Source organism: Gopherus evgoodei, chromosome 14, assembly GCF_007399415.2.
Source record: "Gopherus evgoodei ecotype Sinaloan lineage chromosome 14, rGopEvg1_v1.p, whole genome shotgun sequence".
Taxonomy (NCBI): Eukaryota; Metazoa; Chordata; order Testudines; family Testudinidae; genus Gopherus; species Gopherus evgoodei.
The window spans coordinates 202,601-229,980 of NC_044335.1; the positions used below are offsets into that span (position 1 = coordinate 202,601).

The following is a 27,380-nucleotide window of genomic DNA, read 5'->3' on the forward strand; positions in this document are numbered from 1 at the left end:
GTCTGACTCAGTGCCAAGTGCTGCAGCTTCAATGGAAAGTGCACCCCTGTAAAGCTAAGATAGATGCTTCAGCCCATGGCTGGGGCTCGGGCTTCAGACAAGGCTCACAAGTGAAAAACAGGCTTAAGTATCACACTGAAATGTAAGTACAATATTTATATTCCAGTCAATTTATTTTATAATTGAATGGTAAAAATGAGAAAGCAAGCTACTTTCAGTAATAGTGTGCTGTAACGCTTGGTATTTTTATGTCCGATTTTGTAAGCAAGTAGGTTTTAACTGAGATGAAACTTGGGGTGTGCAAGATAAATCAGACTCCTGAAAGGGGGTACAGTAGTTTGGAAAGGTTGAGAAGCACAGTACAAGAGAACAGGCAACTTCAGTAACTTTGTTGTACAAGTCCTGATTGTAGACATTTGTAAAGCAGCAACTTTATCATGAGTCCACACTTTTGCTTCTCATTATGCCATTTCCTATCAGTCCAGGGATGATCCCAATTTCAGACAGATGTCTGTCTGAAAATCACTGCTCAGGTAGATGCTGAGCCCACCTCCATGTTTGTGAGTCATCTACAGGGGCATGGACATGTGGAGGCAGCCAAAGAAAAAAAACGTTACCTGTTTTTCTGTAAGTGGTGTTCTTCAAGATGTTGCACGTGTCCATCCCACAACCTGCTCTCCTTTCCCTCTCTAGTAGAGTCTATTCAGTACAAAGGAACTTGGGGGTGGGGAACAGGGGCAGCTCTGCCCTCTCACACCAGCATGTGGGGGGTGCGGTGACAGAGGGCGTTCAAACTGCCCTGATGGGTAACACTGAGGGGAAAAGTTGTGCCACAATTGTGCACGAGGCCCACACATAGCTACAGGGGAATGGGCCTGTGCAACACCATTTGAAGAGCAGTCGCAGAAAGGTAGGTAAGCATTTTTTCTAATTAAGAACTTTACAACCCAAAACCACGAAGTTCCATGGAAGACAGACCTGAAAAGAAGCCATCAGCTTCGTCTGTCCAATCCAGCAGTCAACACATTGCCCATTCCCCTCAACCTTGTAAAACATCCCACTTCTGCAATAGCTGCAGTGTCAGCACAGGGGCTAGAGCTAGAGACAGGTTCTCCTGGTGTGCTCTGCTGGGCGGGAAGGACAGTATTTCTAGTTTTTCCTGAAAGTCAAACTCTTACCTATAGCCCACCCAGGGCGGGAGTGGTACAGTACTGCTTGCTGAGGAGAACGGGGGGCTATATGGTACTGCTCACTGATGGGAAAGAGAAGGGGGCTATACAGAACTGCTTGTGAGGGGAAAGGAGAGGGGGGCTATACGGAACTGCTTGAGTTGGGGTAGGCAGGCTGTACAGTACTGCCTGCTGAGGGGAAGGGGGGTGGGTGGGTTATAAAGTACTCCTCACTGAAGGGAAAAGGGAGGGGGTGTGATGGGTTGCCTCCCCCACACTCTGGGGTGCCACTGAGCCTGCCTGTTCCACCAGTCTGGGCTCCCTTATATTGCCCTGCTGAGCCAAGCCCTCAAGCCCCCTCCAGCACACACACAGGTAGTGACACGCCCAGCTACAGAAAGACAGACACGGAGATCAGCTCTGCATGGGAAGACTCAGCTAGGGAACTGCCCAGCACTTAAGTGCACACCTCCTCTGGAGCATAAACCCAAAATTGTATGGTCTTGAGGTGCCCAGGGAACAGTACAGCATAAGCTAATTGAAATTCGCCTCCTCCCCTAAGATATGCACAGCTTTTTACCCCTCAGTTATGAATTCCACAAACTAGTTTTAGAGAAAACAAAAACATGTTTAACAACTACGCAAGATAGATTTTAAGTGATTATAAGGGATAGCAAACAGATCAAAACATTACTGAGCAAATAAAACAAACACACAAACTAAGTTAATACACTAAAGAAACTGGTTACAAATGGTAGTTTCTCACCCTAGATGTTGCTTTATGGCAGATTGCAGAGGTTCTTGAAGACAAGCTGCTCTTGCCTGCAGCTTAAAAGTCGAGGTAGTTCTTTCATGGGCCAGACACCTTTTCCAGTCTGGGCTCAGTCCTTCCTACCTTTGGCCTTGTTTCTTAGATGTTTTTGGCAGTCATTCTGGGTGGGGATTCAGTGAAGAATGAACACTAGAATCATAGAAGATTAGGGTTGGAAGAGACCTCAGGTGGTCATCTAGTCCAGGGGTCGGCAACCTACGGCACATATGCCAAAGGTGGCACGCGAGCTGATTTTTGATGGCACACGGGGCAGGCTGAGCCGCTCAGCCTGCCATCGCTCTGGGGTTCCCGCTGGTGGCCCCTTGCCAGCCGAGGGCCTTGTGAAAGTAGAATGAATTATATTGTGAAAATAGAAAGGATTAAAGAAATGCTGTCTGTACCTTTAAGTAAAACTGTTGGAATGCTGCAATCCAAGTATCAGGAATACAGACATTCACATAGAACAATTGCACTGTTTAAGGGCAATTGGTGAAGTATTAGCCTTAGATCGATAAGAGTTAGTAAGGAAATAGGATATGCATGCTATGCCCCTGGTGAATTTTACTGTTTTGCTTTCTTTGTCCCTTTGTCTAATTCCTGCTCTTTTATCTGTATAAATAAGACTGTTTGGGTCTTGCATGGCCACTCACATTATCTGGGTGTTATTGGTGGAGCGCTGCGCTAATAAAACAGAGTGGTCTGACAAATTGTGAGTCCTGATTCTAACTTTGACAGCCTGCTGCCGGTCCCACTCAGCATCCGCTGCTGGCCTGGGGGAAGGAACCCCAGGCTGGCAGTCGGCTGAGACCCTGGCTGGCAGGAGCTGGCAGCCGAAACCCCAGAGCGGGGTGGGCTGAGCACCGCTTGGGGGTTCCTGCTGCTGGCCCCTTGCCAGCCAGGGTCCCGCCACCGGTCCCACTCAGCACCCGCAGCTGGTCTGGGTGAGACCCCGGCTGACAGGGGTGAAGGAACCCCAGGCTGGCAGCAGGCTGAGACCCTGGTTGGCAGGAGCCAGCAGCCGAAACCCCAGAGCAGGGGCGGGTGGAGTCGCTTAGCCCACCGCCAAAACCCCAGAGCTGGGTGTAGGGCCGGTGCAACCATTTAGGCAAACTAGGCGGCCGCCTAAGGCGCCTAGTGGTTGGGGGTGCCTAAAAGCCCCCTCAGGTGAGGAGGTGGAGGTGAGGCAGGGGTGTGTGTGTGGAGAGGGTTGCCCGCAATAACGAGGGGGGGCGCACAGGGGAACCGCTCCCTGCCCCAGCTCACCTCCGCTCTGCCTCCTCCGCTGAGCACACAGCCCAGCTCTGTCTCCTCCAATCAGCACCACAAGCCTGGGCGGGGAGGAGAATTAGAGCAGCGCCGACGTGCTCAGTGGAGGAGGCAGAGCCGAGGTGAGCTGGGGTGGGCTACTCAGGCAGCAATAGTTTCCACAGGAGCTCTCCCCAGGCAGGGTTAGCTGTCGGGGGGGAAGGGGGAATTCTCCCCAGGCAGGGTTAGTTGCCATGGGGGTTGGGGGGGAGAGGGGTTAAGTGTCACGGTGTGGGGGGTAGCTGCTGCAGGGGGGCTCCCCGGATGGGGGGCCGAGTTAGCTGGGAGGGGTGCAAGGTGGAAGTTTCGCAAACTTCCTTGCACCAGCCCTGGCTGGGTGGGCTGGCCCACCACCGCTCTGGGGTTCCAGCTGCTGGCCCCTTGCCAGCCAGGGTCACACTCACCTTGCTTCTGGTTGGAGTTCCAGCACAGGCCCCCTGCCAGACAGGGTCCAGGCCTCTGGCCTTGCTCAGCCCTACCAGCCGCCAGCTCCACTCACCTCAGCTGCCAATCTGGGGTTCCAGCCAGTTAACAACTGATCACTCAGAAGCCTGTATGCAGCTTAAAGTATCCAAATACATGCCACCAGACATTGGAAAATGCTGCAAGGAAAAGCAAGGGCAAGGATCACACTAAACTAATTAGATCTGCATTTTAATTTAATTTTAAATAAAGCTTCTGAAACATTTGGAAAACCTTGTTTACATATAACAGTAGTTTTGGTTATATATTATAGACTTGTAGAGAGACCTTCTAAAACACATTAAAATGTATTACCAGCATGCGAAGCCTTAAATTAGAGTGTTTACATGAAGACTCAGCACACCACTGCTGAAAGGTTGCCAACCCCTGATCTAGTCCAACCTCCTGCTCAAAGCACTGATTAACTCACTGGCCAGCCTGAAATAGGGTTTACGTATGGTGGGAATCCTTTGTTTCCCAGTTTGATCCCCACCCACCATTAGTGGAAAAATACCAACAGTCCAAGATGGAGTCCAGGACCAGGTGACATGATCACATGACCCTGCAGTGTCAAAGCTGCCATGAGTGAAAGGCCATTTGAAGCATCCCAAGAAGCTTCCCAGGAAGGTGGGAGATGAGCATCTTCAAAGTCCTATTGTTCTCCCTAATGGCCAATCCAGACTGATTGTGTTCTATCTCGTGAGCAGTCCAACCCAGTATGGACCCAGCAATGAACACATTGCCCGTTGTGTCTGGTGCAAACACTTTTGTAATTGTTACATACTCAATATTCCTAACTTCAGATATAGAAATGATACATGTGTAACCCTTCTGCCCCTCTGAGTTGGCAGCAACAAGGGCCGGGTTCAGTATCCAGGGGTTCCGTTTCAGTAACACAATGCGTAACCGGCTCGAGCCCCCACCCAGTGACCTGGGACACTCACATACCACACCCCCCTGGGCGCCTCTAGGAGGCAATACTTCCCCTCTCGCAAGCACGGAGTCTGAGTGTAGCAAAATCTTTTTAATAAAGGAAGGAATTAATGCGGCATCCCATTGGAGAAACACCACAAACAGGGTTATAACACAAACCATAAACAAAAACCCACCTCCAAGTACGTTTGGCACTGTCCTTTTTCCCCTTAGGGTTTTAAGTCCAATCACCCCAAAGTCCAACAACCCAAAAGTCTCTGGTCAATGCCACCCCAGAGTTCGAGAGTTTATCTGTAGAGGTCCCTCCCCCCAGCCTGGATAGAAAGGGGCACCCTACGTGGTCCTGGGCCAACTGCCCTGCCTCTCCGTGGGTTCTGCTTCCACCTTCTCCACAAACTGCCCCGCTTTACCAGCCACTGCATGCTGCTCCTCCAGCCGTCCTCAGAAACTGCTCCACTCCACCAGCTGCTCTGCTCCATGAGCTGCTCCGGTTCTCTCTGCAAACTGCTCGGCTCTGCTCACTCTGTGGGCCGCTCCACCCGTCCCACAGCTACTCCGCTCTGTCAGCCACTCTGCTGCCACCAGCTGTCCCATGATCCGCTCCAGCCATCCCCACAACTGCTCCACTCCGCCAGCAGCTCTGTTCCACAGTATAGCTTTGGGCTCCCCACTAGTTAGCACCGTACTCAGTGATTTTAGCTTTTTAGTGATTTTCAGCTCTTAGTGGGGGGGAGCCCCAGTGCTAGTGCACCATTAGCCCAAAGTGATTTCAGCTCAGTAACCTGTATTTAGATTCTTGAGGGAATAAAAAAAATCAACTCTGACATTCCACAGTGGGGGGGGAGGGGGGGAGGAGGAGGAGGAGGAGGAGGTGGTGTGACTGGTGCTTCTGGCTCCACAAGGAGCCTGCACCACCAGGCACAGATACCTGTCCCCAGCCCCTCTCAATTCTCTGGGTTTTGGAACCCATGTCCCATGTCTAGCCAGTACCGCCCAAGTGAGGGTGAGCAATTTGTCACCAAGCAGTCCCACAGCTCGGCAGTCTGGGATAGGGTAGGCGTGCCTATGCAAATACACTCTCTGAACTTCTTTCCACCAAATGTCAGTGTAGAGCTTATCCTGACTCTGCTTACACATGCATACAAATGAGAGAATCATATTCAGTAAATCATAACCTTTTCATTACCTAAGACCACCCATCTGGCATAAAACATCTGAGTTATGCCATATTCATATTACAATATTTTTAAGAAGAATATGGGGCATAGTGTCACAGGGGGGCTATGTGGAACTGCCCGAGTGGGGGGCACCGCTCACTGAGGGAAAAGGGGAGGAGGGTTGTACAGTACTGCTTGCTGAGGAGAAACGGGAGGACGGGTATACAGCACTGCTTGCTAAGGGTAAAGGGGTGGTATGGTATTGCTCGCTGAGAGGGCAGGGGGAGGGCAGGGCAGGGGTGTGCAGTAGCGCTTGCTGAGGGAAATGAGAGGGGGACTGCACAGTACCCCCTACTAAGGGGGAAGGAAGGAGCTGTACCTACTGCTTGCTGGGGAGAGGGAAGCAGGGCCGCCAAGAGGAGGGGGCAAGTGGGGCAATTTGCCCCGGGCCCCCGCGAGCCACTCCAGGCTTTCAGCGGTGGGCCCTTCACTCGCTCCGGGCCTTCAGCAGCGGAAGACTCAGAGCCGGCGAAGGAACCGCCGCTGAAGTGCTGCCGAAGCCTTGGAGCGCTGCCTGGTGAGTATAAGCGCCGCAAGTGGCAGGGGGGAAAACAAGAGGTGATCGGTGGCACTTGGCTGCTCTACCACCGCTGCTTCATTCTTCGGCTGCATTCGGTGGATGTCCTTCCCTCCGAGAGGGATGCGGAACGGAATTGGTGCCCCGGGCCCCTGAATCCTCTGGGCGGCCCTGGAGGGAAGGGGTGGTAGGCTGTACAGCACTGCCCGATGTACCATCTGCTGAGCAGAAAAGCGGGGTACCACTCGCTGCGTGACAAGGAGAGGGGAGCTGCACAGGAATGCCTGCTAAGGGGAACGGGGAGGGGGCCTGTACAGTACAGCTGGCGAGAGGGAGGCCTGTATGCTGCCTCCCAGTGACTGAAGGGGGCGGGGGCTGTACAGTACCACCTGCTATGGGGAAAGTGGGAGGCTATACCTACCGCTCGCTGGACAGGGAGAAAGGGAGGCGAGCTGTAGGGTGCTGCCCACTGGGGAGCGGGAAGGAAATGTGGGCTATACTGTACCGCCCAATGGGGGGGAGGGTTATCCTGTACTGCCTGCTGAGCGGACCAGCAGGGCTGTACGGTACCGCCTGCAGCAGGGAAAGGAAAGAGGGACTGTATGGTGCCACCCGCTGGGGAGGGGGACGGTGAGAGAGGCTGTACGGTACCACCCGTGAAAGGAAAAGAGAGGGGGACTGTATGGTGCCACCCGCTAAGGGGGAAGGGTGGGGAGGGGAGTGGGCGCTGTATGGCCCCGATCGCGGAGGGGAAAGGCGGGGTTGTACGATACTGCCCACTGACTGAGAGGGGAAAGGAGCAGACTGTATGGTCCCACTCGCTGAATGAGGCTGTACGATACGGCCTGCAGGGGGTATGCGGTACCGCCTGCTGAAGGGGAGGGGTGGGGGACGGGCAGAGGGGTTGTATGGTACCGCGGGAAGGGGGCTGTAGGAGCGGAATGGGGGTGTGCGTTGTACCGCCCGCGGAGGAGGAGGGGCCGGGTTCCGTACGGTACGGGACGGGTCGGGGGGGGGGGGCTGTATGGTACCGCCCCGGGGGGAGCGGAGCAGGGGGTACGCGTTGTACCGCCCGCGGAGGGGGAGGGGCCGGGGGTCTGTATGGTACCGGTCGGGGGGGGGGGGCTGTATGGTACCGACCCGGGGGAGCGGAGTGGGGGTGCGCATTGTTCCGCCCGCGGAGGGGCTGTAGGAGCGGAGTGGGGGGGTGCGCGTTGTACCGCCCGGGGAGGGGCCGGGGGTCTGTATGGTACCGCCCCGGGGGGAGCGGAGTGGGGGTGCGCGTTGGCCGCCCGCGGAAGGGGAGGGGCCGGGGGTCTGTATGGTACCGGTCGGGGGGGGGGCTGTATGGTACCGCCCCTGAGGGAGCGGAGTGGTGGTGCGCATTGTTCCGCCCGCGGAGGGGCTGTAGGAGCGGAGCAGGGGGTGCCCGTTGTACCGCCCGCGGAGGGGGAGGGGCCGGGGGTCTGTATGGTACCGCCCCGGGGGGAGCGGAGTGGGGGTGCGCGTTGTACCGCCCGCGGAGGGGGAGGGGCCGGGGGTCTGTATGGTACCGCCCCGGGGGGAGCGGAGTGGGGGTGCGCGTTGTACCGCCCGCGGAGGGGGAGGGGCCGGGGGTCTGTATGGTACCGGTCGGGGGGGGGGCTGTATGGTATCGCCCCGGGGGGAGCGGAGTGGGGGTGCGCGTTGTACCGCCCGCGGAGGGGGAGGGGCCGGGGGTCTGTATGGTACCGGTCGGGGGGGGGTCTGTATGGTACCGCCCCGGGGGGAGCGGAGCAGGGGGTACGCGTTGTACCGCCCGCGGAGGGGGAGGGGCCGGGGGTCTGTATGATACCGGTCGGGGGGGGGTCTGTATGGTACCGCCTAGGGGGGAGCGGAGTGGGGGTGCGCGTTGTACCGCCCGCGGAGGGGGAGGGGCCGGGGGTCTGTATGGTACCGGTCGGGGGGGGGGCTGTATGGTACCGCCCCGGGGGGAGCGGAGCAGGGGGTACGCGTTGTACCGCCCGCGGAGGGGGAGGGGCCGGGGGTCTGTATGGTACCGGTCGGGGGGGGGGCTGTATGGTACCGCCCCGGGGGGAGCGGAGCAGGGGGTACGCGTTGTACCGCCCGCGGAGGGGGAGGGGCCGGGGGTCTGTATGGTACCGGTCGGGGGGGGGCTGTATGGTACCGCCCCGGGGGGAGCGGAGTGGGGGTGCGCGTTGTACCGCCCGCGGAGGGGGAGGGGCCGGGGGTCTGTATGGTACCGCCCCGGGGGGAGCGGAGTGGGGGTGCGCGTTGTACCGCCCGCGGAGGGGGAGGGGCCGGGGGTCTGTATGGTACCGGTCGGGGGGGGGGGGCTGTATGGTATCGCCCCGGGGGGAGCGGAGTGGGGGTGCGCGTTGTACCGCCCGCGGAGGGGGAGGGGCCGGGGGTCTGTATGGTACCGGTCGGGGGGGGGTCTGTATGGTACCGCCCCGGGGGGAGCGGAGCAGGGGGTACGCGTTGTACCGCCCGCGGAGGGGGAGGGGCCGGGGGTCTGTATGGTACCGGTCGGGGGGGGGGGCTGTATGGTACCGCCCCGGGGGGAGCGGAGCAGGGGGTACGCGTTGTACCGCCCGCGGAGGGGGAGGGGCCGGGGGTCTGTATGGTACCGGTCGGGGGGGGGGCTGTATGGTATCGCCCCGGGGGGAGCGGAGTGGGGGTGCGCGTTGTACCGCCCGCGGAGGGGGAGGGGCCGGGGGTCTGTATGGTACCGGTCGGGGGGGGGGCCTGTATGGTATCGCCCCGGGGGGAGCGGAGTGGGGGTGCGCGTTGCACCGCCTGCGGAGGGAGGGAGAGGGGCTGAGGTCTCCCCCCCCCCCATGGCCCTGCGGATGACGAGGCCGGTTCCGTGATGCTCCGCGCGGGACACGTCGGGGGGGGGGAGGAGGAAGAGGCGGGGGCGGCTCCGCTGCTCGCGCCGTCCCGGTGCAGGGGCGGGGATGTGGAGTCGCAGCTGCCCGCGCGGACTGGCCTTTGCTCCCCAGGATGAGGCCTGGGTGCCCCGCCTGGTCTGTCCCGGGTGCGCTGGGCCACGGGGCTAAGCGCTTGACGGCAGCCCCAAGGGGCCTGGGCCCGAGCCCCGAGCTGTGCCATGGGCAGGCGGCCGCCAGGCCTGGCCTTGCTGGGGAAGGCAGCGCTGACGCTGGGGCTGGTGCTGCTCTATTATTGCTTCTCTATCGGCATCACCTTCTACAACAAATGGCTGATGAAGGTAACTCGGGGCTGGGCAGCGCCCGCCCGCCCCTCACCCCACCACACCCTCCAGGGTGCCCAGCCGCCAAGGTGGGGCGGTGCTGGGGCACACGTGGTCAGGGTGGGGGTACCAGAAGCCTGCTGGTGATAGGTGTCTGAGCAGCAGGGGATGGCATGTGAGGGCAAATGCAGGGTGGGTGGCAGCAGGTGCTGGGTGACTTGGGAGGTGACAAGGTAGCTAGTAGTGCCTTGTGTATCTTGTGACAGGATCTGTGTGTGTGTGTCTGGCTCCCTGCAGAGTTTCCATTTCCCTCTTTTCATGACCCTGTTGCACCTCCTGGTTATTTTCCTGCTCTCCGCTCTGACCAGGGCCCTGATGCATTGCTGCACCAAGAGGTCCCGTGTGGTGCTGACCTGGGCTGACTATCTCAGAAGGGTGGCTCCAACAGGTGCGTACAGCCATGGACTTGAGGGCATTGCCCACAGATTAGGGAGAGAAGAGAGCCCTCTACTTTTCTTTCCAACACAAAAATCGTTGTTAATTTACAGATAACCTTGGTGAAGTAACTGAAATAACAAATGGTATTTTACAAGGGTGCCTCAGCTTTTGGCATGGTGCCTGGATAGTGTGGCAGAAGAGTGTTGCTATCCATTCTGGAATGGCTTCATTTAAATTTAAAAATGTAGGTTTTTATGCTTTAACTATGTAGATGATGACTAGTACAAACCATACAATATCCTTTACGTTCATCTTGACGATAAATATGCTTTCGGTTTTTGATGTTACAGACTTTTGTATTGAAAAGCTGAGTCACAAAAACTGCCAGGGAATCCTGGTGGGTGTGGTAGGTTGGTAGGAGACATTTAGGGCTCTGGCAACTGGTAAGATGTGAGAAGCAGCTTGGGATGTGGAATAAACACCTTCACTGAATGGCTTCTGCTATAATGACCAGGAGTTAAATAGTTCATGCAGCTGATGTTTAATTTATCACATTTAGGTTTTGGAGATAATATCTGTTGTGATTAATGTGCCAGTTCACACCTATTAGAATAATTGTTTCTGGCTATCTGCAGTCAGTTTACAGTCAGGCCATGTTTTCAAGATTTTCCTTATAGCTGTGAGGGATATATTGAATTATTTCATGAAAATTGAAATGCTGGAGCATGATTCAGTAGGAAGGAATAGATTCTGTGGCTGCAGAATGGACAGGACCCTGAATATATTCTTTAAACATATATCTACAGTATTAACATTAAAAAGACTTTGAAGTGACCAGTTAAGACAATTTACAGCAATATTCTGCAATGCTGATAGTTTGTGTATTTCATTAACCATGATACAGAGATGTGGAAATTCATTTAATTAGCCTTAAAGAGTCCTATGGCACCTTATAGACTAACAGACATTTTGGAGCATGAGCTTTCATGGGTGAATGCCCACTTCGTTGGATGCATGGATGTGGGTATTCACCCATGAAAGCTCATGCTCCAAAACGTCTATTAGTCTATAAGGTGCCACAGGACTCTTTGCTGCTTTTACAGATCCAGACTAACACGGCTACCCCTCTGATACTTAATTAGCCTTATCTTTCATTTTCACTTCACTCTTGCCATCTGTAATAGACAATTAGTGTATATAGTCCAAGTTATACCTATATTTGTACTGAAGGACTTGCATGTTAATATACAAACCCTAGAGTCATAAACTATTTGTGGAAATTGTTTTTCTTGATCACTCCCAGTCCTTTAATTTGAGTGAAGTATTTACCTAGTTATTTCAACAAGTTTTAGTCAAGAGGTTTTTTTGGGTGGGATTTTTTTTTTATTACTATTATTTTTGGTGCCATCGTGATGAACAAATTCGTAATACTCAGACTTAGCTGCTGCAATTTTCCATATACAGAAGTAAAGGTCTATACTCTGATATATGTTCAGATCGTTCAGAACACAGCACCTTTCCTACTCAGCTGCAAAGGTTTTTGGCAACACAGCTTTGATCTTTTCTGCACTGGCTCTCTGAAGAGTCTGGTCCATAATCACTGCCGTAACTTACAGAACCCTGCAGGAAACTTGCCGTGGTTCCTTGAGAGACTGTCTCCCTCCTTATGTGACCACATCCTCTCTTTCCTGTGTTCCAGAGAAACAATAAAACTGTTGGCCTCAGAGGGAGGTTCGTGGATGGGCACACAGGACCTTCACAGGAGTCAGACCTAGATGAGAGACTGTCCTGCCAAATGAAATCTGACTGAGCACTACGTTGGTGCATTCAGAGCTAAACGCAGAATCCTCCCTTCACTCCAGCTTCCATATAGTAGCCCCTCATTCTCACCCTGCTAAATTCTGAAAAGGTTTAAAAAATTGCAAACCCTCAGTGCTCCTAAACACAGGGAATGAAGAGATCATTGTTAGAGCTCTGACTCTTGGGAAGCACTCAGATATTAAAGTGATGGGCACTAGTCAAAAAATAGGCTTGAGAGAAAAATATAAGGACCCATGAACGTTTTCATCAGGTTGACCTAGGACAGACTGTCCAGGCACACTGAGTTGTCTGGGGCAGCAGGGCGTTCTTGGCAACACATTCTGATCTGGTGAAAGGACATTAATGCTGGGGGGTTCTTGTTTCTTTAGCATTGTCGACTGCCTTGGACATTGGGTTGAGCAATTGGAGCTTCCTGTACATCACAGTCTCCCTGTAAGTAGCATCCCCATATCCACCCTGGGAGACATGAGTAGTGGGTTTGGTGAGTGCTCTGGCAGAACCAGGCAGCGGGTCCTGGCCTGAGCACCAGATATTACAGGTGCGGTCTTCAGGTTCCAGACCTATGGAAATGGATATTGGTTTGGGGCTGGGTGGTCTGGCTTCCCAAGATGTTGTGTTGGTAAATGCCACATGATACTGGAGAATGATTGATTGTGTTTTGACCTTTACAGCTACACAATGACAAAATCCTCTGCTATCCTCTTCATCCTGCTCTTCTCCCTGATCTTCAAACTGGAGGAGCTGGTAAGGGTTCTAGTGTTGTGAGCCCCTTGGGGAGGCAGCTGGTTAGAGCCCGAGGTGTAGGGATGGGTGTAGGTGAGGGCCTGGATCCTGAGATGGGGGAGGGAGGAAGGGACCATGAGGGGAAGGGACCATGAGGGGAAGCAGCTCCCTGATTAATGGGTCTGGAAAAGAAGAGCAACTTGTCCTTATGCAGTCTTGGAAGCCTCCATGGTGATGCTGTGTTTGTTCTCGCCCAGAGGATGGCGCTGGTGCTGGTGGTTCTGCTCATTGCTGGGGGGCTCTTCATGTTCACGTACGAGTCCACACAGTTCAACATGGAGGGGTTTGCGCTGGTGCTGGGTGCCTCCTTCCTTGGGGGCATTCGCTGGACTCTCACCCAGATGCTCATGCAGAAGGCCGAGCTGGGTACGTTGGGAGGCAGGGTGTGGAGGGGCAGTAGCATCCCTAGAGCAAGGGGAGGGAATGGGAAGGTGGTGGCCCCTGAGGCAGGGGAGGAAATGGGGAGATGGAGTGGGAGGCAGAAACTGTCATTGGGACATGGGATAGGCTTTTTGCTCTAGGAACAGAACTAGTAAAGGCTTCTTTATGGGCTGCCTCTTCACTCAAATTTTTCTGACAGGTCTGCCCAACCTCTCCTCCCACAGGGCTTCAGAATCCCATTGACACCATGTTCCACCTGCAGCCTCTTATGTTCCTGGGGCTCTTCCCTCTCTTTGCTGTGTTTGAGGGTGAGTTGGCTTGTGACAGGAGGGGCTCTTTTGGGGGGCTCCTGGAGGATCACCGGGCAGTTTGCTGCAATAGAGATGAACTGTATAGACAAGGGAACAACTTCCTGAATTTGCAAAGTAAGTAGGTGTTACTGTTTCAGGTTTAGCCGCATTACTGATCCCCTTCCTGGCCTTCCTTGAGGGCACCCACTTTAGGTTTAGGGCTTCGCAGGTGGTGACCCATGCTGCTGTCCCAACAGATCAAGGGTTTGGGCTTGCAGTTCCTCTGAATCTCACTATGCCAGTTACCAGCCAGTCTTCACAAAAGAAAATACATTTTATTCTTAGGGCCAAAGTATTACAGAAAAAACAAAAACAAATAAACCTAACCTACATGCATTCTAAAAGCTTACCAGAGATCACGCCCCCCCCCAGCTCCAGCATAGGCCTGTCAAAGGTGTTAGTCTTTCAGATGTCTTGGCTGGGTTTGCTTTCCTGGTTGCCAGTTCAGGTCAGGTTTCATATCAAGAACCAGAACCTCCTAGGGACAGTTCAGCACTTCTTGTTTGGTTTGGGCCTTCAATCTCTGGCCTCTTGTAACAAATCATCACAGCTCAATGGTACTTTCCGCAGGGGGAAGCTTCCAAACACTGGTTTTTTGCATCACCACTGCTAGGGAATTTGCATTAGTCACTCCTTAGTGGTTCCATCTTCTTCAGGAAACCCATCCACAGTAAGCCAGGAACACACAAATATAGATTACCGGGATTGATACAAAGAATTACGAATACTCTGCAGCTCATAGTGTCTGGCCCATCTCAATATAATGGCCTTTTGAGGTTTTCCTGTTGTAAACATAATATACAAGAGGGTCCCCAAAGATGCTGCATGTGATTGCAATTTGTGTCATGGTAGAGACCTGTGGGCCCAGGAACCCAGGGCCTAAGGCAGCCCCTGTACCGGCGAAGTATTGAGTATTGGGTCAGCACACCTCCTGGTGTGGGGGCTACAAGTGACAGCACCTCTCCTGGTATGGGGCAGAGAGATTCAGAGGATGGCATTCACTTTCCTACTGGTCAGTAGGGAAAGTGCTCCATTATTGTCTGTGTCAGTCTCTCTCTTTCCCTGCTCCCTTTCTCTTGATTTCAGGGTTGCCCTTATCTACGTCGGAGAAGTTGTTCCGTTTCCATGAGGCAGGGCTGTTGCTCAGTGTGGTGGGGAAGCTCTCCTTAGGGGGGTTTCTTGCTTTCGGCCTGGGCTTCTCCGAGTTCCTCTTGGTTTCCAGAACCTCAAGCCTCACTCTCTCCATTGCTGGCATTTTTAAGGTATGGAGCAATGATTCCTGTGGTAGTGCAGGTTTGCCCCAACTGGACCAGCTCAGACAGCTCCAGAGCAGTGTAACCTGTTCCAAGGTCCTAGGAAACAGGTCTCTGACACCTCACCTGCACTGCTGCTGCCACGTCCTGCCTCCCTATGCCTGCAGTTCTAGCTGCTTCAGCTGAACTGGACTCCTGCAGTGCCCCCTGCCCATCCCCCATAGGGATCCTACAGCAGCCTCCATCAGTGAAGGGCAGAGGCCAAAGGCTTTCTTGCCAGAAGGTATCAGTGAGGTCCAGAGCTTGGTTGGGTTCAGGATGTGTATGAAGAGCAACGGACTCTCAGTTTCATTAGAGGGGATAAACTCTCCTGCTTTAGGGCATGGGGCTAGCCTTCATTAATGGGGTTTGGATGACTCCCCTGGCAGAGGCAGTCCCAGGCTCCCTTCTGTATGGTTTCCTGCCCCTTCCTCTGAGAAGACCAGTGGTGGTGACACTGCAGTTGGAGACTGAACTAAAGGGCCCATCCTCTGATCTGGTAGTCACTGTATTCCTGTGTGGCCTGGCCTTGCAGGTGCAGCCCCCAGAATACTGGTGTCCTTTTTCATCTTTCTGGGATCTGTTTTTTAAAACCCTTCCACGTGGTCAGTGTTGGCACTCTAAGGAGAGAGCACAGGCAGGGTTGTTTGAGCGTGTGGTGCACAGTTCAGCCACTCCTCCTCACTCCTTGGCTTCACCCATATCCTGCCCTGCCACCTGTTCTCTCTGTTTCAAGGAAGTATGCACCTTGCTGCTGGCCACTCACTTGCTGGGAGACCACCTGAACCTCCTGAACTGGGTGGGCTTTGCTGTCTGCCTATCGGGAATCTCCCTGCATGTCACTCTCAAAGCCTTCAGTTCGAAAGGTAATGTTGGTGAAGCCCCTGGTCTTTGTAGGAGCCCTTTCCAGCCTATGGCATGCCCCTCCCTGCCTGCACTACTGCCTCCATGATGAGCCCGGGCTGGGCCTGAGGCCTCTGTAGAGAGGGAGGGACTAAGGCCTCTGCTGCGTGCATTTCAGTGGGGAAACCACCGGTTTAGTCACTAAACAGGCTGTCTGTGTCTAGGTGAAAAGGAGTCAAAGCTTCACAAAGGGACCAGCTCCAGCCCTGACCTGGAGCTGCTGCTGCGGCGCAGTGAGGCTGAGGAGGAGGAAGAGGAAGTTGTAACCGAACTACAGCACTAATTCAGCCCTGAGCACAATGCCCCTGCTGCATCTGATCATCAGACACAACTGAGCAGCAAACAGGTCCAATAATCTTGGGCTGCCAGCTCCTTGAGGTCGGGCACATGAGAGGAAGTAGAGCTGGTGAGGGGCCTGCTGCTCAGCACCCACAGCCCAGATCCATGGAGCCTGTTTGGGTGAAACAGGCAGCACTACACACTTCCCCTTAAAAGGGATTGGAAGAGAAACCCAGCTGTAGTGTGGGGGATGGGGCACAGAAACTAAGATTGTAGAGCGAGGGGAGCCCACAGGTTGCAGGTCATGGAGATGAGGGTCAGGACTCACTATGGACTCTTCCTCCAACTTGTTCTGTTGTTGGTTCCAATGAGAGAAGGCAGCAGGGCCCCTTTGGGGCTCTTTCCCCACAGCTTTGCCGCTCAGAGCCCTTACGTTCTCTGAAGTTGATGGTAATATATAAAATCTGGGACTTGCCCCCATGGGGCAGCCATTATACCCAGTAACCTGTTTGGTCCCAGCACACAATGTGAAGAGAGGCTACTCCCTACTTGTTATTGGGGACGAATCCAGGCAGGATAATCAGGGAAAGATGTGCGTTGCTGGCCCTGTAGGGTCTGGGGGGCATTAAGGGCCAGGGCATCTAGGCAGTGAATTTCTTTATTGAAAGGAGTTCTGATTTTTCATGGAAATAAATGACTAGCCAGCTCTCGCCTCTGCATGCAGCTGAACGTGTGTGCACCTGTTACAGAAAAGCAGAGGCAACTCTCCCTCCCTCCATCCAAGCCGTTACCTCTATCCTGGCACCGTCCTGTGGGATGTTCATACTACCACTTGCCCAGAGAGTCTCCCTGGCCTGGCACACAAGGTGCCTTTGGCTGCAGTAGGTAGGTGTCAGTGCAGAGTGCTGAATGGCACTGGTGTGCAGTCCCCTTGTCCTCTCCAGGAAATTATTATAAAGAGAACTGCAAGGTGTCTCACCTCTGGACTGCCTCCTCCCCAGCATGCCTGAAGAGCAAGTTGTGCTCTCTGCTGACTTCCACCAGAAGGAGGTAGAAAAGGAGTGTCTCCTAGAAGCCCATGTACCAAGAAGGAGGCAAAGGTTTTAGTGTCATGGGTTCCTGCAGCAGCTTTCACACTGTAACTGCCGTTGATTTTAGGCAATAACTCCTGCTGCCAGGTTAAGGGCCCAGCTGCTCTTTCCTGGGAGCACAGATTGAGTTATGAGTTTTGAGGATTAATGTAATGTTCCCAGAAATGGACAGCAGGTGGCACTACGACCCCATATTCCAAAGCCACGTTGCCACCCAGGCAAGAGAAGGCGTGTGTGTGTGTGAGAGTGAGAGATAAGTAGGGCCCTACCAAATTCATGTCCCTGAAGAACACATCACGGACTATGAAATCAGACCTCCCTATGAAATCTAGCTATTGGAGAGAGAGAGAGGGGCAGGGCTTGGAGCACCCTGGTTGGGCGCCTACCGTTCACCAGGCTCCAGCTGCTAGTCTGCTGGGCTAGGGAGGGACAGGACTTTCTCTTCCTCTGCATGGCCGCTCTTGGGAGGTTATGAGAGATCAGACCCATCTCTGGGTACCTCCCCCAGCTGCAGGAAGCTCCATGGCTGCTGCCTTCAGAGCCCAGCTCTGAAAGCAACACAGAAATGAGAATAGTAAGCTTGCACCTCCCCTATAACAGTTTTGTGACCCAATGGCCCTCTTCAGGGTCTGGGAGTGGGGCTTTAATCTGAGCTGCTCATACCCTGATTCTCAGATAGCTCTCACCTCAGAGCAATGTTCTGACACTCCCAGTGAGAATCCAGCTACCTTGTCACTAAATTCACTTTCCTGATGGGAAGTGCCAGAGCCATGAGTGAACTTTAGAGTAACTGACTTGCACCTCCCAGGGCCTGGCAGCTTTTCCATGAGAGAGTGAAACTGAAATCTCCATATATCTGCCCTGCCCTGCCCTGCTGGAGGGAAGAGCTCAGAAATCTGCTTCTCCAAGATCTGGCAGCTGCTGCCAGGAGGGTTCAACACCATCTCATTTCAGGAGGGCAAAGAGGAAGCCTCAGCTCCGAGTGTCTATGTTGTGGTTCCCTTGCCTGGACAAGGCAGAGTGGTGATAACTGTGGCTCTACCATCTATTCTCCAGCAGGCACTGTCTGACAGTCTCTTCCCAGATCCTATGTCTGGGAAGAGAAGCATAGAGACGCCTGCTGCTTCACTTTACCTGCCCCAATATCTGCTTTAGGAAGCCAGAGCCTGAGGCGGGGAATTGTCATGGTGAAGCAGCCTTCACCTCTATGTCCAGTGCAGCTTTGGGCCAGGCTAGGAAGGCCGGAGGCTATGGGAGGACACTCTGGTCCAGTTTTCTATGAGGCTCGCCAGTTAGGAGTGACAGTGGAACTGTGTCCTCTCCTTTCTTGCCCCATGAATTAGGCATGCCCCTGTGGGAAGCTCAGTAATGCTTTTATTAATAATTAATTACTCCCTGTTCCTCGGCAGGGAAATGAGCCTCACTGAGGCCTCATAAATCCAGGCAGGGACCCTGCGATAAAAGGCAGGAGGAGTTCATTGCGGGGCACCTTCCGGAGCTGCCACAGCAGCTATAGCATTTAGTGAATAATGAATGCCTGTGGAAAGGATGGGTCTGACCCTGTACACTGGCACAACCAGTATCTGGGTGCCTTCCACTTTCTGGAGGCTTTTTGAGCGCTTTTCCTGTTGCTTGGTGGGGAGGTCTTCTGCGTTCTGAGCCAGTGGATGTTTCTGAGGGGCTCCTGCATCTGCAAGGGCCCTTACATAGCAGAAAATTCATGTTGTCTTGCTCTCTAGAAATGAGACATTGTCCCATTTTACTCGCTGCCCCTTGCTGTTCCCTGTCAGGAACTTTGAGGGGCACAGGATTGGATCACAATGTAGACAGGCAGCGTCTGTACAGGGCTGGGCTAGGACAGTGAACTTCATCCAGAATATAAAATAAATAGGCCAGGTAACATGGAGCTGGGGATGTTGCCTGGTACTAGCAGCTCTCAGCACCATAGTTGTGACCTGGCAGAGGGGATGTAGGTCAGGAGAAAAGACTAGTGCCTCTGCTCCATCTCTAAGGAAGGGCTTGTAGGGACACTCATCGATCTTTAGACAATAGCAACCACTGGCTCTGGTGGTGCACTGCAGAGTCACAGTTGGCAGGGCTGCCTGTGGGGGGGCAAGTGGGGGAATTTCCCCGGGGTCCTGCAAGCCCTGGCGGAGAATCCCTTCCCTGGCTAGAGCTGCCTTTTCCCTGGCTAGAGCTGTGGTCCGGTCTCCAGCAGTGGGCCCTTCACTTGCTCCAGGTCTTCTGCAGCACTTCGGCAGCGGGTCCTTCAGTGCTGCTGAAGACATGGAGCAAGTGAAGGGCCAGCTGCCACCAAAGACTCGGAGTGCCGCCCGGTGAGTGGAAGCGCTGCAGTGGGTGGCGCCTTTTTTTTATGTCTGCTCCCCTGCTTTGCCCCAGGCCCCCTGAATCCTCTGGGCGGCCCTGGAAGTTGGTGTCATTTTGGGGGGTAAAACTAATGTTTACAACAAACCAAACTGAAGTGAGTGTAATGTAGGTGAAAGGTGCTGGCCTGGAGCTCTAGATACTGAATTCTCTGTGCAGGGGCAGAGTAGGACAAGCAGCCTCCTTGTGGTCCTCCTCCAGGAGTCAAAGGGGAGTGTGCTTTCCAGTCAGCCCATTGCACACGAGAGCTGTAGCACATGGAGGATGTTCCTCCCAGACTACCAACTGCATGACTGTTCCCAGTGGGCCCTGCTTGCTGCTGGCATCGTGACTGGACCCTGGTCTGCTGTGTCCCTCTTCCTAAGCAAAGTAACATGACAAACCAAAAAACTCTGATTTGGACTCAAGTCCTGTTTCTCATTTCCCCCAAGACCCAGAGGGGAGGGGCTCTGCCTGGGCCCATAAAGCATATGTCAGTCCCAGCACTGTAATGAGAGTTCTGTTTGACCCGGGTGAAGCCTAAAAAGTCAAATAATCAGACTGTTCATAAGTGCTTGGCTTCCCCAGCCAAGCCTTTGGTGAGTCATGGAGGCACATCTCAGAGCCAAGCCCCCAGCCATGTCGTCTCAGAGCCGAGCCCCTAGCCATGCTACGGAACAATGTCGTCTCAGAGCTGAGCCCCAAATGTGCTATGGAACTGCGTCATCTCAGAGCTGAGCCCCCAGCCATGTCATCTGAGCCGAGCCCCAAGCCATGTCGTCTCAGAGCCGAGCCCTCAGCCATGCTATGGAACCACGTCATCTGAGAGTTGAGCCCCAGCCATGTCGCCTCTGAGCTGAGCCCCCGACGTGCTATGGAACCACATCATCGCAGAGGCGAGCCCCCAGCCATGCTATGGAACCATGTCGTCTCAGAGCCGAGCTCCTGACATCCTATGGAATCACATCTTCTTAGAGCCGAGTCCTCAACGTGCTACAGAATCGCATCTTCTCAGAGCTGAGCCCCCAACCATGTCATCTCAGAGCCGAGGCCCCGACGTGCTACGGAATCACATCTTCTCAGATCCAAGCCCCTGACGTGCTACAGAACCACGTCATCTGAGAGTTGAGCCCCAGCCATGTCATCTCAGAGCTGAGCCTGTGGGAATGCCACGGGAGCCACATCATCTCAGAGCCTCACCTCGCCTGTGCTACCAGAGCCACGTCATCTTGGGGCTCATAAGGTGAGGGAACCACACGGGCCCAGTACTAACAGTGAACAAATTGCTAGGCCTTATTACATGCACGTGGCTATGCTGGTGTGGGTTGAGGGCTTCAGAAAACAACACACTGAGCACCATGAGGGCTCACAAACTATTAAAGGGATACAACCCCAATTCTGTACATTATACCTTTGCCCACCCTGCTATTTTGTTTCGCCTTTGCTGTGCTGTATGTGATCAGGAATGATGAGTTTCTTGGGGCAAGGACTGAGAGTTGTTTACAGGATTTCTGTTGCATTCAGAAATCATGAGTCAGGCTGAAAAAGTTCCTTGGATTGGTTTAAAAAAATTAGATTTAAAAAAAAAATAATAAATTTTGGGTGTTTCTTTGTCTTTGGGTCACTGAGCCTTTGGGGGCTCTGAGCCTTCAGGCTCCTGAGGAGAATGGACTCTAGATTCTCTTCACTATGAAAGAGGCCAGTGATCTGCTTTAAAAAATAAAAAAACCTGCTGAAATTCTTTGTATTCACCTGACTCCAGGTGCTGGAGCTTTGATAAGAACATTATCACAAATCTTGCAGTAAAATCTCATGTTGGTTGTACTGTTTTTCTCTGCACAATGAAGTGTGAAGGATGGGGAATGTTCTTTATTAATTTATGAATACTGCATGTGGCTATTGGGATAGGTACTGTATAACTATTATGAGTTAGTTGATGTTTACCATATGCATTTGTTGGTTTAGTATAACAGCAGGCAGTTGGGAAATAAGCAGGAAAGCCTGACAATGGGTCTAGATAAATCACTGGCTGGCCGAGGTTAAGAGTCAATGTCTGAGCCATTACCTAGGAAGATTCATAGATTCATAGATTCTAGGACTGGAAGGGACCTTGAGAGGTCATCGAGTCCAGTCTCTTGCCCTCATGGCAGGACCAAATATTGTCTAGACCATCCCTAATAGACATTTATCTAACCTACTCTTAAATATCTCCAGAGATGGAGATTCCACAACTTCCTAGGCAATCTGTTCCAGTGTTTAACTACCCTGACAGTTAGGAACTTTTTCCTAATGTCCAACCTAAATCTCCCTTGCTGCAGTTTAAGCCCATTGCTTCTTGTTCTGTCCTTAGAGGCTAGGGTGAACAAGTTTTCTCCCTCCTCCTTATGACACCCTTTTAGATACCTGAAAACTGCTATCATGTCCCCTCTGAGTCTTCTCTTTTCCAAACTAAACAAACCCAATTCCTTCAGCCTTCCTTCATAGGTCATGTTCTCAAGACCTTTAATCATTCTTGTTGCTCTTCTCTGGACCCTCTCCAATTTCTCCACATCCTTCTTGAAATGCGGTGCCCAGAACTGGACACAATACTCCAGTTGAGGCCTAACCAGCGCAGAGCAGAGTGGAAGAATGACTTCTCGTGTCTTGCTCACAACACACCTATTAATGCATCCCAGAATCACGTTTGCTTTTTTTGCAGCAGCATCACACTGTTGACTCATATTTAGCTTGTTGTCCACTATAACCCCCAGATCCCTTTCTGCCGTACTCCTTCCTAGACAGTCTCTTCCCATTTATATGTGTGAAACTGATTTTTCCTTCCTAAGTGGAGCACTTTGCATTTGTCTTTGTTAAACTTCATCCTATTTACCGCAGAGCATTTCTCCAATTTGTCCAGATCATTTTGAATTATGACCCTGTCCTCCAAAGCAGTTGCAATCCCTCCCAGTTTGGTATCATCTGCAAACTTAATAAGCATACTTTCTATGCCAATATCTAAGTTGTTGATAAAGATATTGAACAGAGCTGGTCCCAAAAGAAACCCCTGCAGAACTCCACTTGTTATACCTTTCCAGCAGGATCGGGAACCATTAATAACTACTCTCTTGAGTATGGTTATCCAGCCAGTTATGCACCCACCTTATAGTAGCCCCATCTAAATTGTATTTGCCTAGTTTATCAATAAGAATATCATGCAAGACCATATCAAATGCCTTACTAAAGTCTAAGTATACCACATCCTTCGCTTCTCCCTTATCCACAAGGCTCATTATCCTATCAAAGAAAGCTATCAGATTGGTTTGACACGATTTGTTCTTTACAAATCCATGCTGGCTATTCCCTATCACCTTACCACCTTCCAAGTGTTTGCAGATGATTTCCTTAATTACTTGTTCCATTATCTTCCCTGGCACAGAAGTTAAACTAACTGGTCTGTAGTTTCCTGGGTTGTTTTTATTTCCCTTTTTATAGATGGGCACTATGTTTGCCCTTTTCCAGTCTTCTGGAATCTCTCCCATCTCCCATGATTTCAAAGATAATAGCTAGAGGCTCAGATACCTCCTCTATTAGCTCCTTGAGTATTCTAGGATGCATTTCATCAGGCCCTGGTGACTCTCAGGCATCTAACTTTTTTCTAAGTATTTTTAACTTCTTGTTTTTTTATTTTATCTTCTAAACCTAACCCCTTCCCTTTAGCATTCACCATGTTAGGTATTCCTTCAGACTTCTCGATGAAGACCGAAACAAAGAAGTCATTAAGTATCTGTGCCATTTCCAAGTTTCCTGTTACTGTTTCTCCCTCCTCACTGAGCAGTGGGCCTACCCTGTCCTTGGTCTTCCTCTTGCTTTTAATGTATTGATAAAAAGTTGTCTTGTTTCCTTTTATTCCTGTAGCTAGTTTGAGCTCATTTTGTGCCTTTGCCTTTCTAATCTTGCCCCTGCATTCCTGTGGTGTTTGCCTATATTCATCCTTTGTAATCGGTACTAGTTTCCATTTTTTATATGACTCCTTTTTATTTTTTAGATCATGCAAGATCTCGTGGTTAAGCCAAGGTGATCTTTTGCCACAGTTGCTGTCTTTCCTACCCAGCGGAATAACTTGCTTTTGAGCCGTTAATAGTGTCCCTTTGAAAAACTGCCAACTCTCCTCAGTTGTTTTTCCCCTCAGTCTTGATTCCCATGGGACCTTACCTATCAGCTCTCTGAGCTTACCAAAATCCGCCTTCCTGAAATCCATTGTCTCTATTTTGCTGTACTCCCTTTCACCCTTCCTTAGAATTGTAAACTCTGATTTCATGATCACTTTCACCCAAGCTTCCTTCTACTTTCAAATTCTCAATGAGTTTCTCCCTATTTGTTAAAATCAAGTTTAGAACAGCTTCCCCCCAGTAGCTTTTTCAAACTTCTGAAATAAAAAGCTGTCTGCAATGCAGTCCAAGAACTTACTGGATAGTCTGTGCCCCGCTGTGTTATTTTCCCAACATATATCTGGATAGTTGAAGTCCCCCATCACCACCAAATCTTGGGCTTTGGATGATTGTTAGTTGTTTAAAAAAAGCCTCATCCACCTCTTCCACCTGGTTAGGTGGCCTGTAGTAGATTCCTAGCACGACATCACCCTTGTTTTTTACCCTTTTAGCCTAACCCAGAGACTCTCAACACTTCCGTCTCCTATGTCCATCTCCACCTCAGTCCAAGTGTGTACATTTTTAATATATAAGGCAACACCTCCTCCCTTTTTCCCATCTACCCTTCCTGAGCAAGCTGTACCCATCCACACCAACATTCCAATCGTGTAGTATCCCACCAAGTTTCAGTGATGCCAACAGTGTCATAGTTGTATTTATTTATTAGCACTTCCAGTTCTTCCTGCTTATTACCCATATTTCTCACATTTGTATATATGCATCTAAGATACTGGTTTGATCTTGCCTCCCGGTTTTGCCCTGACCCTCCTTTCTCTCTGCCATTATAGCCCACGCTCCCTCTTGTTTCCGACCCATCTCCCACGTCTTCATGTTCCCCACTTACCTGTGGGCTTTGCTCACCTGTCCCCGTCAAATCTAGTTTAAAGCCCCCCTCACTAGGTTTCCAGTCTATTTCCAAATAGGGTCTTTCCCCTCCTCAAAAGGTGAACGCCATTCTCTGTCTTGCAGTCCTTCCTTGAATAGCATCCCGTGGTCAAGGAAGCCAAAGCCCTCCTGGTGACACCATCTTCGCAGCCAGGCATTCACCTCCATGATGCATCTGTTTCTGCCCAGGCCCCTACCTTTGACAGGAAGAATCAAAGAGAATACCACCTGTGCTCTAAACTCCTTCACCCATACTCCCAGAGCCCTGTAGTCACTCTTGATCCACTCAGCATAACACCTCACAGTATCATTTGTGCCCATGTGGATGAGTAGCATGGGGTAGTAGTCAGAGGGCTGGATAATCCTCGACAATGCCGCTAACATTTCGGATACGGGCCCCTAGCAGGCAGCATACCTCCCGAGATGAAATGTCAGGGTGAGAGATGGGTGCCTTCGTCCCCCTCAGCAGAGAGTCTCCGACCATCACTACCCTACGTTTCCTATTCGCAGTGGTGGCAGCAGACCTCCCAGCCTTAGGGGTACGAGGCTTCTCCCTTTTACTGTAGGGGATTATTCCTTCTCTTCTGTATCAAGAAGAGCATAATGGTTACCTATTACCACAGCGGGAGGGGTCAGAGCAGGGGTGGAGCACTACCTGCTGCTAGAAGTAACCAGCTGCCAGTGTCCACCCTGAGCCATCTCCTCCTCACCGGGGGTGTGTCAGCAGTCCTGTGTACTGGGACAGCTACGTCAGCTGTCTCCACATGGACACTGTCCAGGAATTGCTCGTGGATTTGGATGCTCCTCAACCAAGCCACCTCCTCCTGTAGCTCTCCCATCTGCTGCCTGAGAGATTCCACCAGTAGGCACCTTTCACACTGGATGCCCCCCGTCTGGATATCAGTAAGTGGAAATTGCAAATTACAGTCCCTGCAAAACCACACCAGGATCTAGGCAGAAGCATCCATACTCATGTGCTCTGTCTGGCTACAGGTGCAGGTGGAGGAGACAGAGGCAGTGTTGGCACAGGTGTTGCAGGCCTTCCTAACCATCATAAGCCTCCCTATGTCTGCTCTGCTCCCCACTTCCTTAGTTCCAGCCAAGTTACAAAGCTTGTTTTGTCAATGCCAAGAACAAACAGAGAATGAGATAACAAAGAATAAAGAGTTAAAAAGATGCTTGTAGTGGGGTGATCACCCACTCCTGCCTGGGAGGGCTTAAAACAGCCCTGGGAGAGGGCTGGGGCAGGGGAAAGGTCGGACTGATTGGAAAGCAGCCATAGCTGTGGCTAGCTTAATGAGGGCCCAGCTGGCCCTTATAAAAAGGCTGTGAGTCTGAGGCCCAAGAGAAGCCTCTCTTCAGGCTGGGAGAGAGCAGGGCCTGGCTGCTGAGAAGCTCAGGGTACCTAGAGTAAGGTAAGGCTGGGGAAAGGCTAGAGGGGCTGGGGAGCTCTCGCCTGGCAGCTCCCCAGGCTGCAGGGCCTTGTCCAATGCCCCATAGAAGTACTGGGTTGTAGAGAGAGGCAGCAGGTCCCAAAAAAAACCCTGCCTGTGATGAATGGCTTATACTGCAGTCTGCCCCAGGGACTGGTTGGTGACTGGCAGTAGCCTACAACTGAGGTGAGGTGGGGATAGGGGGTGGGGGTTTCCTGGTAGGGGAGACCCTGAGAATGAGGGATGTACTGTCAGGAGGCAGCATCCCTGATAATGGGGTAACCCGAGTCCTGGGAGGGACACCGGCCTAGTGGCAGCAGGATACTGGCGTGCAGAGGGTGCTCTGGGCTGGAAATCGAGCTAATTCCGAGAGACCAGCAGGAGGCACAGCAGGGGTGAGTCGGTGCCCCGTTACACTGCTCTCTAACCAGAGAGCTGACAGTGGGGAATAGATTCCCTAGACTGACACACACAAATACCTGAGCGGTGGGCTGAAGTTTTTAGGCCTTGCTAAGCAACCAGGGAATGGGAAAGTCTTAGCTAAGAGAGGTGTGTGTGCAGCCATTTTATTAGGCCAGTGATCTGCTGTTCTTCATTCCTACCTGCTGTTAAGATCAATAATACTTTGGTTTAAGGTGGCTGTTTTGGGTCCATAATCATGGGTAGCCACAGGCTCCCAAAGGGAAGAACCACAGGTACTGAACCCAATTGGCCTGCTGGAGTGAGCATGGTTGATCCACAGGGATCTGTACCCTAAGTCCTAGTCTGAAAGGGGGAGAATCACAAGATGGCAAGAGGCCTGTCACTTGTGTAGGTGCATTCAGAGAGGACAAAGAAGGGCTCAGAGGTGCAGTGAAGTCTGGAACCATGACATGAGGTCCTTAGTGTGGTTTTGGGGGGCTGTACCAAAATCATGTTCCCATAACCTCAGCAAGTGACTAAGCACAGAGGGTCTGTGCTGTCACCCTCAGACTGAGTAGCGGCACCCTGGAAGTTGTATGATAAGCGCAGGTCCTTCTACCACTGTACACCTGAGGCAGGAGAGAGTGGAGCCCTATGAGATGAGAGGGCCTGCATGTGTACTGCCCTGCAGAAGTGCTGGGGAGAAAGAGTGTCACCTTTGTGAGCACAGACACTGTAGGAAGGGAGGAGTCTAGTACAATGGAATTCACCCTGCAGAGTAGCTGAAAGTTCCCGAATTGTATGTGCCAAATGATCCTCTACAGCACGTGTCAGGCCACTAGGTGGGTATCTGCTCTCCTAGGCCGCATGCAGGGGCACCAGGGCTGGGATCCTCTTTCACAGCTGTGAGCACAGGGGAAGCTGTACACCAACAAATTAGCTGCAGAAATGAGTCCCACAATGGGAGCTGCAAACTGCAGAAGGGCTGCGCTGGATTTAGTCACAGTGTAATGTTGGATGTAAATGTCATTTCTATAGGTGTCTGACCCAGGTTACCAAATAGTGGGCTGTAAGGAGCTCTCTGGTCAGTTTAACCAGAGTAAGATATCAGACTTAAGCAAAGGGAGGGAATTCTCACATGCT

At 52.2% G+C, this 27,380-nt stretch overlaps 1 protein-coding gene across 9 annotated transcripts in view; it reads left to right on the forward strand.

Moving 5' to 3' along the window:
* The first annotated feature begins 9,336 nt into the window (after positions 1-9,336).
* Positions 9,337-27,380, forward strand: part of SLC35C2 (solute carrier family 35 member C2) — a 46,979-nt gene continuing 28,935 nt past the window's right edge. The window contains exons 1-10 of one of the 9 annotated variants that reach the window (XR_003996563.1): positions 9,461-9,646; positions 9,926-10,076; positions 12,256-12,319; positions 12,559-12,631; positions 12,868-13,036; positions 13,276-13,359; positions 14,488-14,663; positions 15,430-15,559; positions 15,761-16,002; positions 19,511-21,154. Coding sequence is in view for 6 of the 9 variants with exons in the window: in XM_030533839.1 (XP_030389699.1) it covers positions 9,527-9,646; positions 9,926-10,076; positions 12,256-12,319; positions 12,559-12,631; positions 12,868-13,036; positions 13,276-13,359; positions 14,488-14,663; positions 15,430-15,559; positions 15,761-15,879 (1,086 nt within the window). In the remaining 3 variants the exon portion in view is untranslated. The other 8 variants (XM_030533841.1, XM_030533842.1, XM_030533843.1 and 5 more) reach the window with 8 other exon arrangements.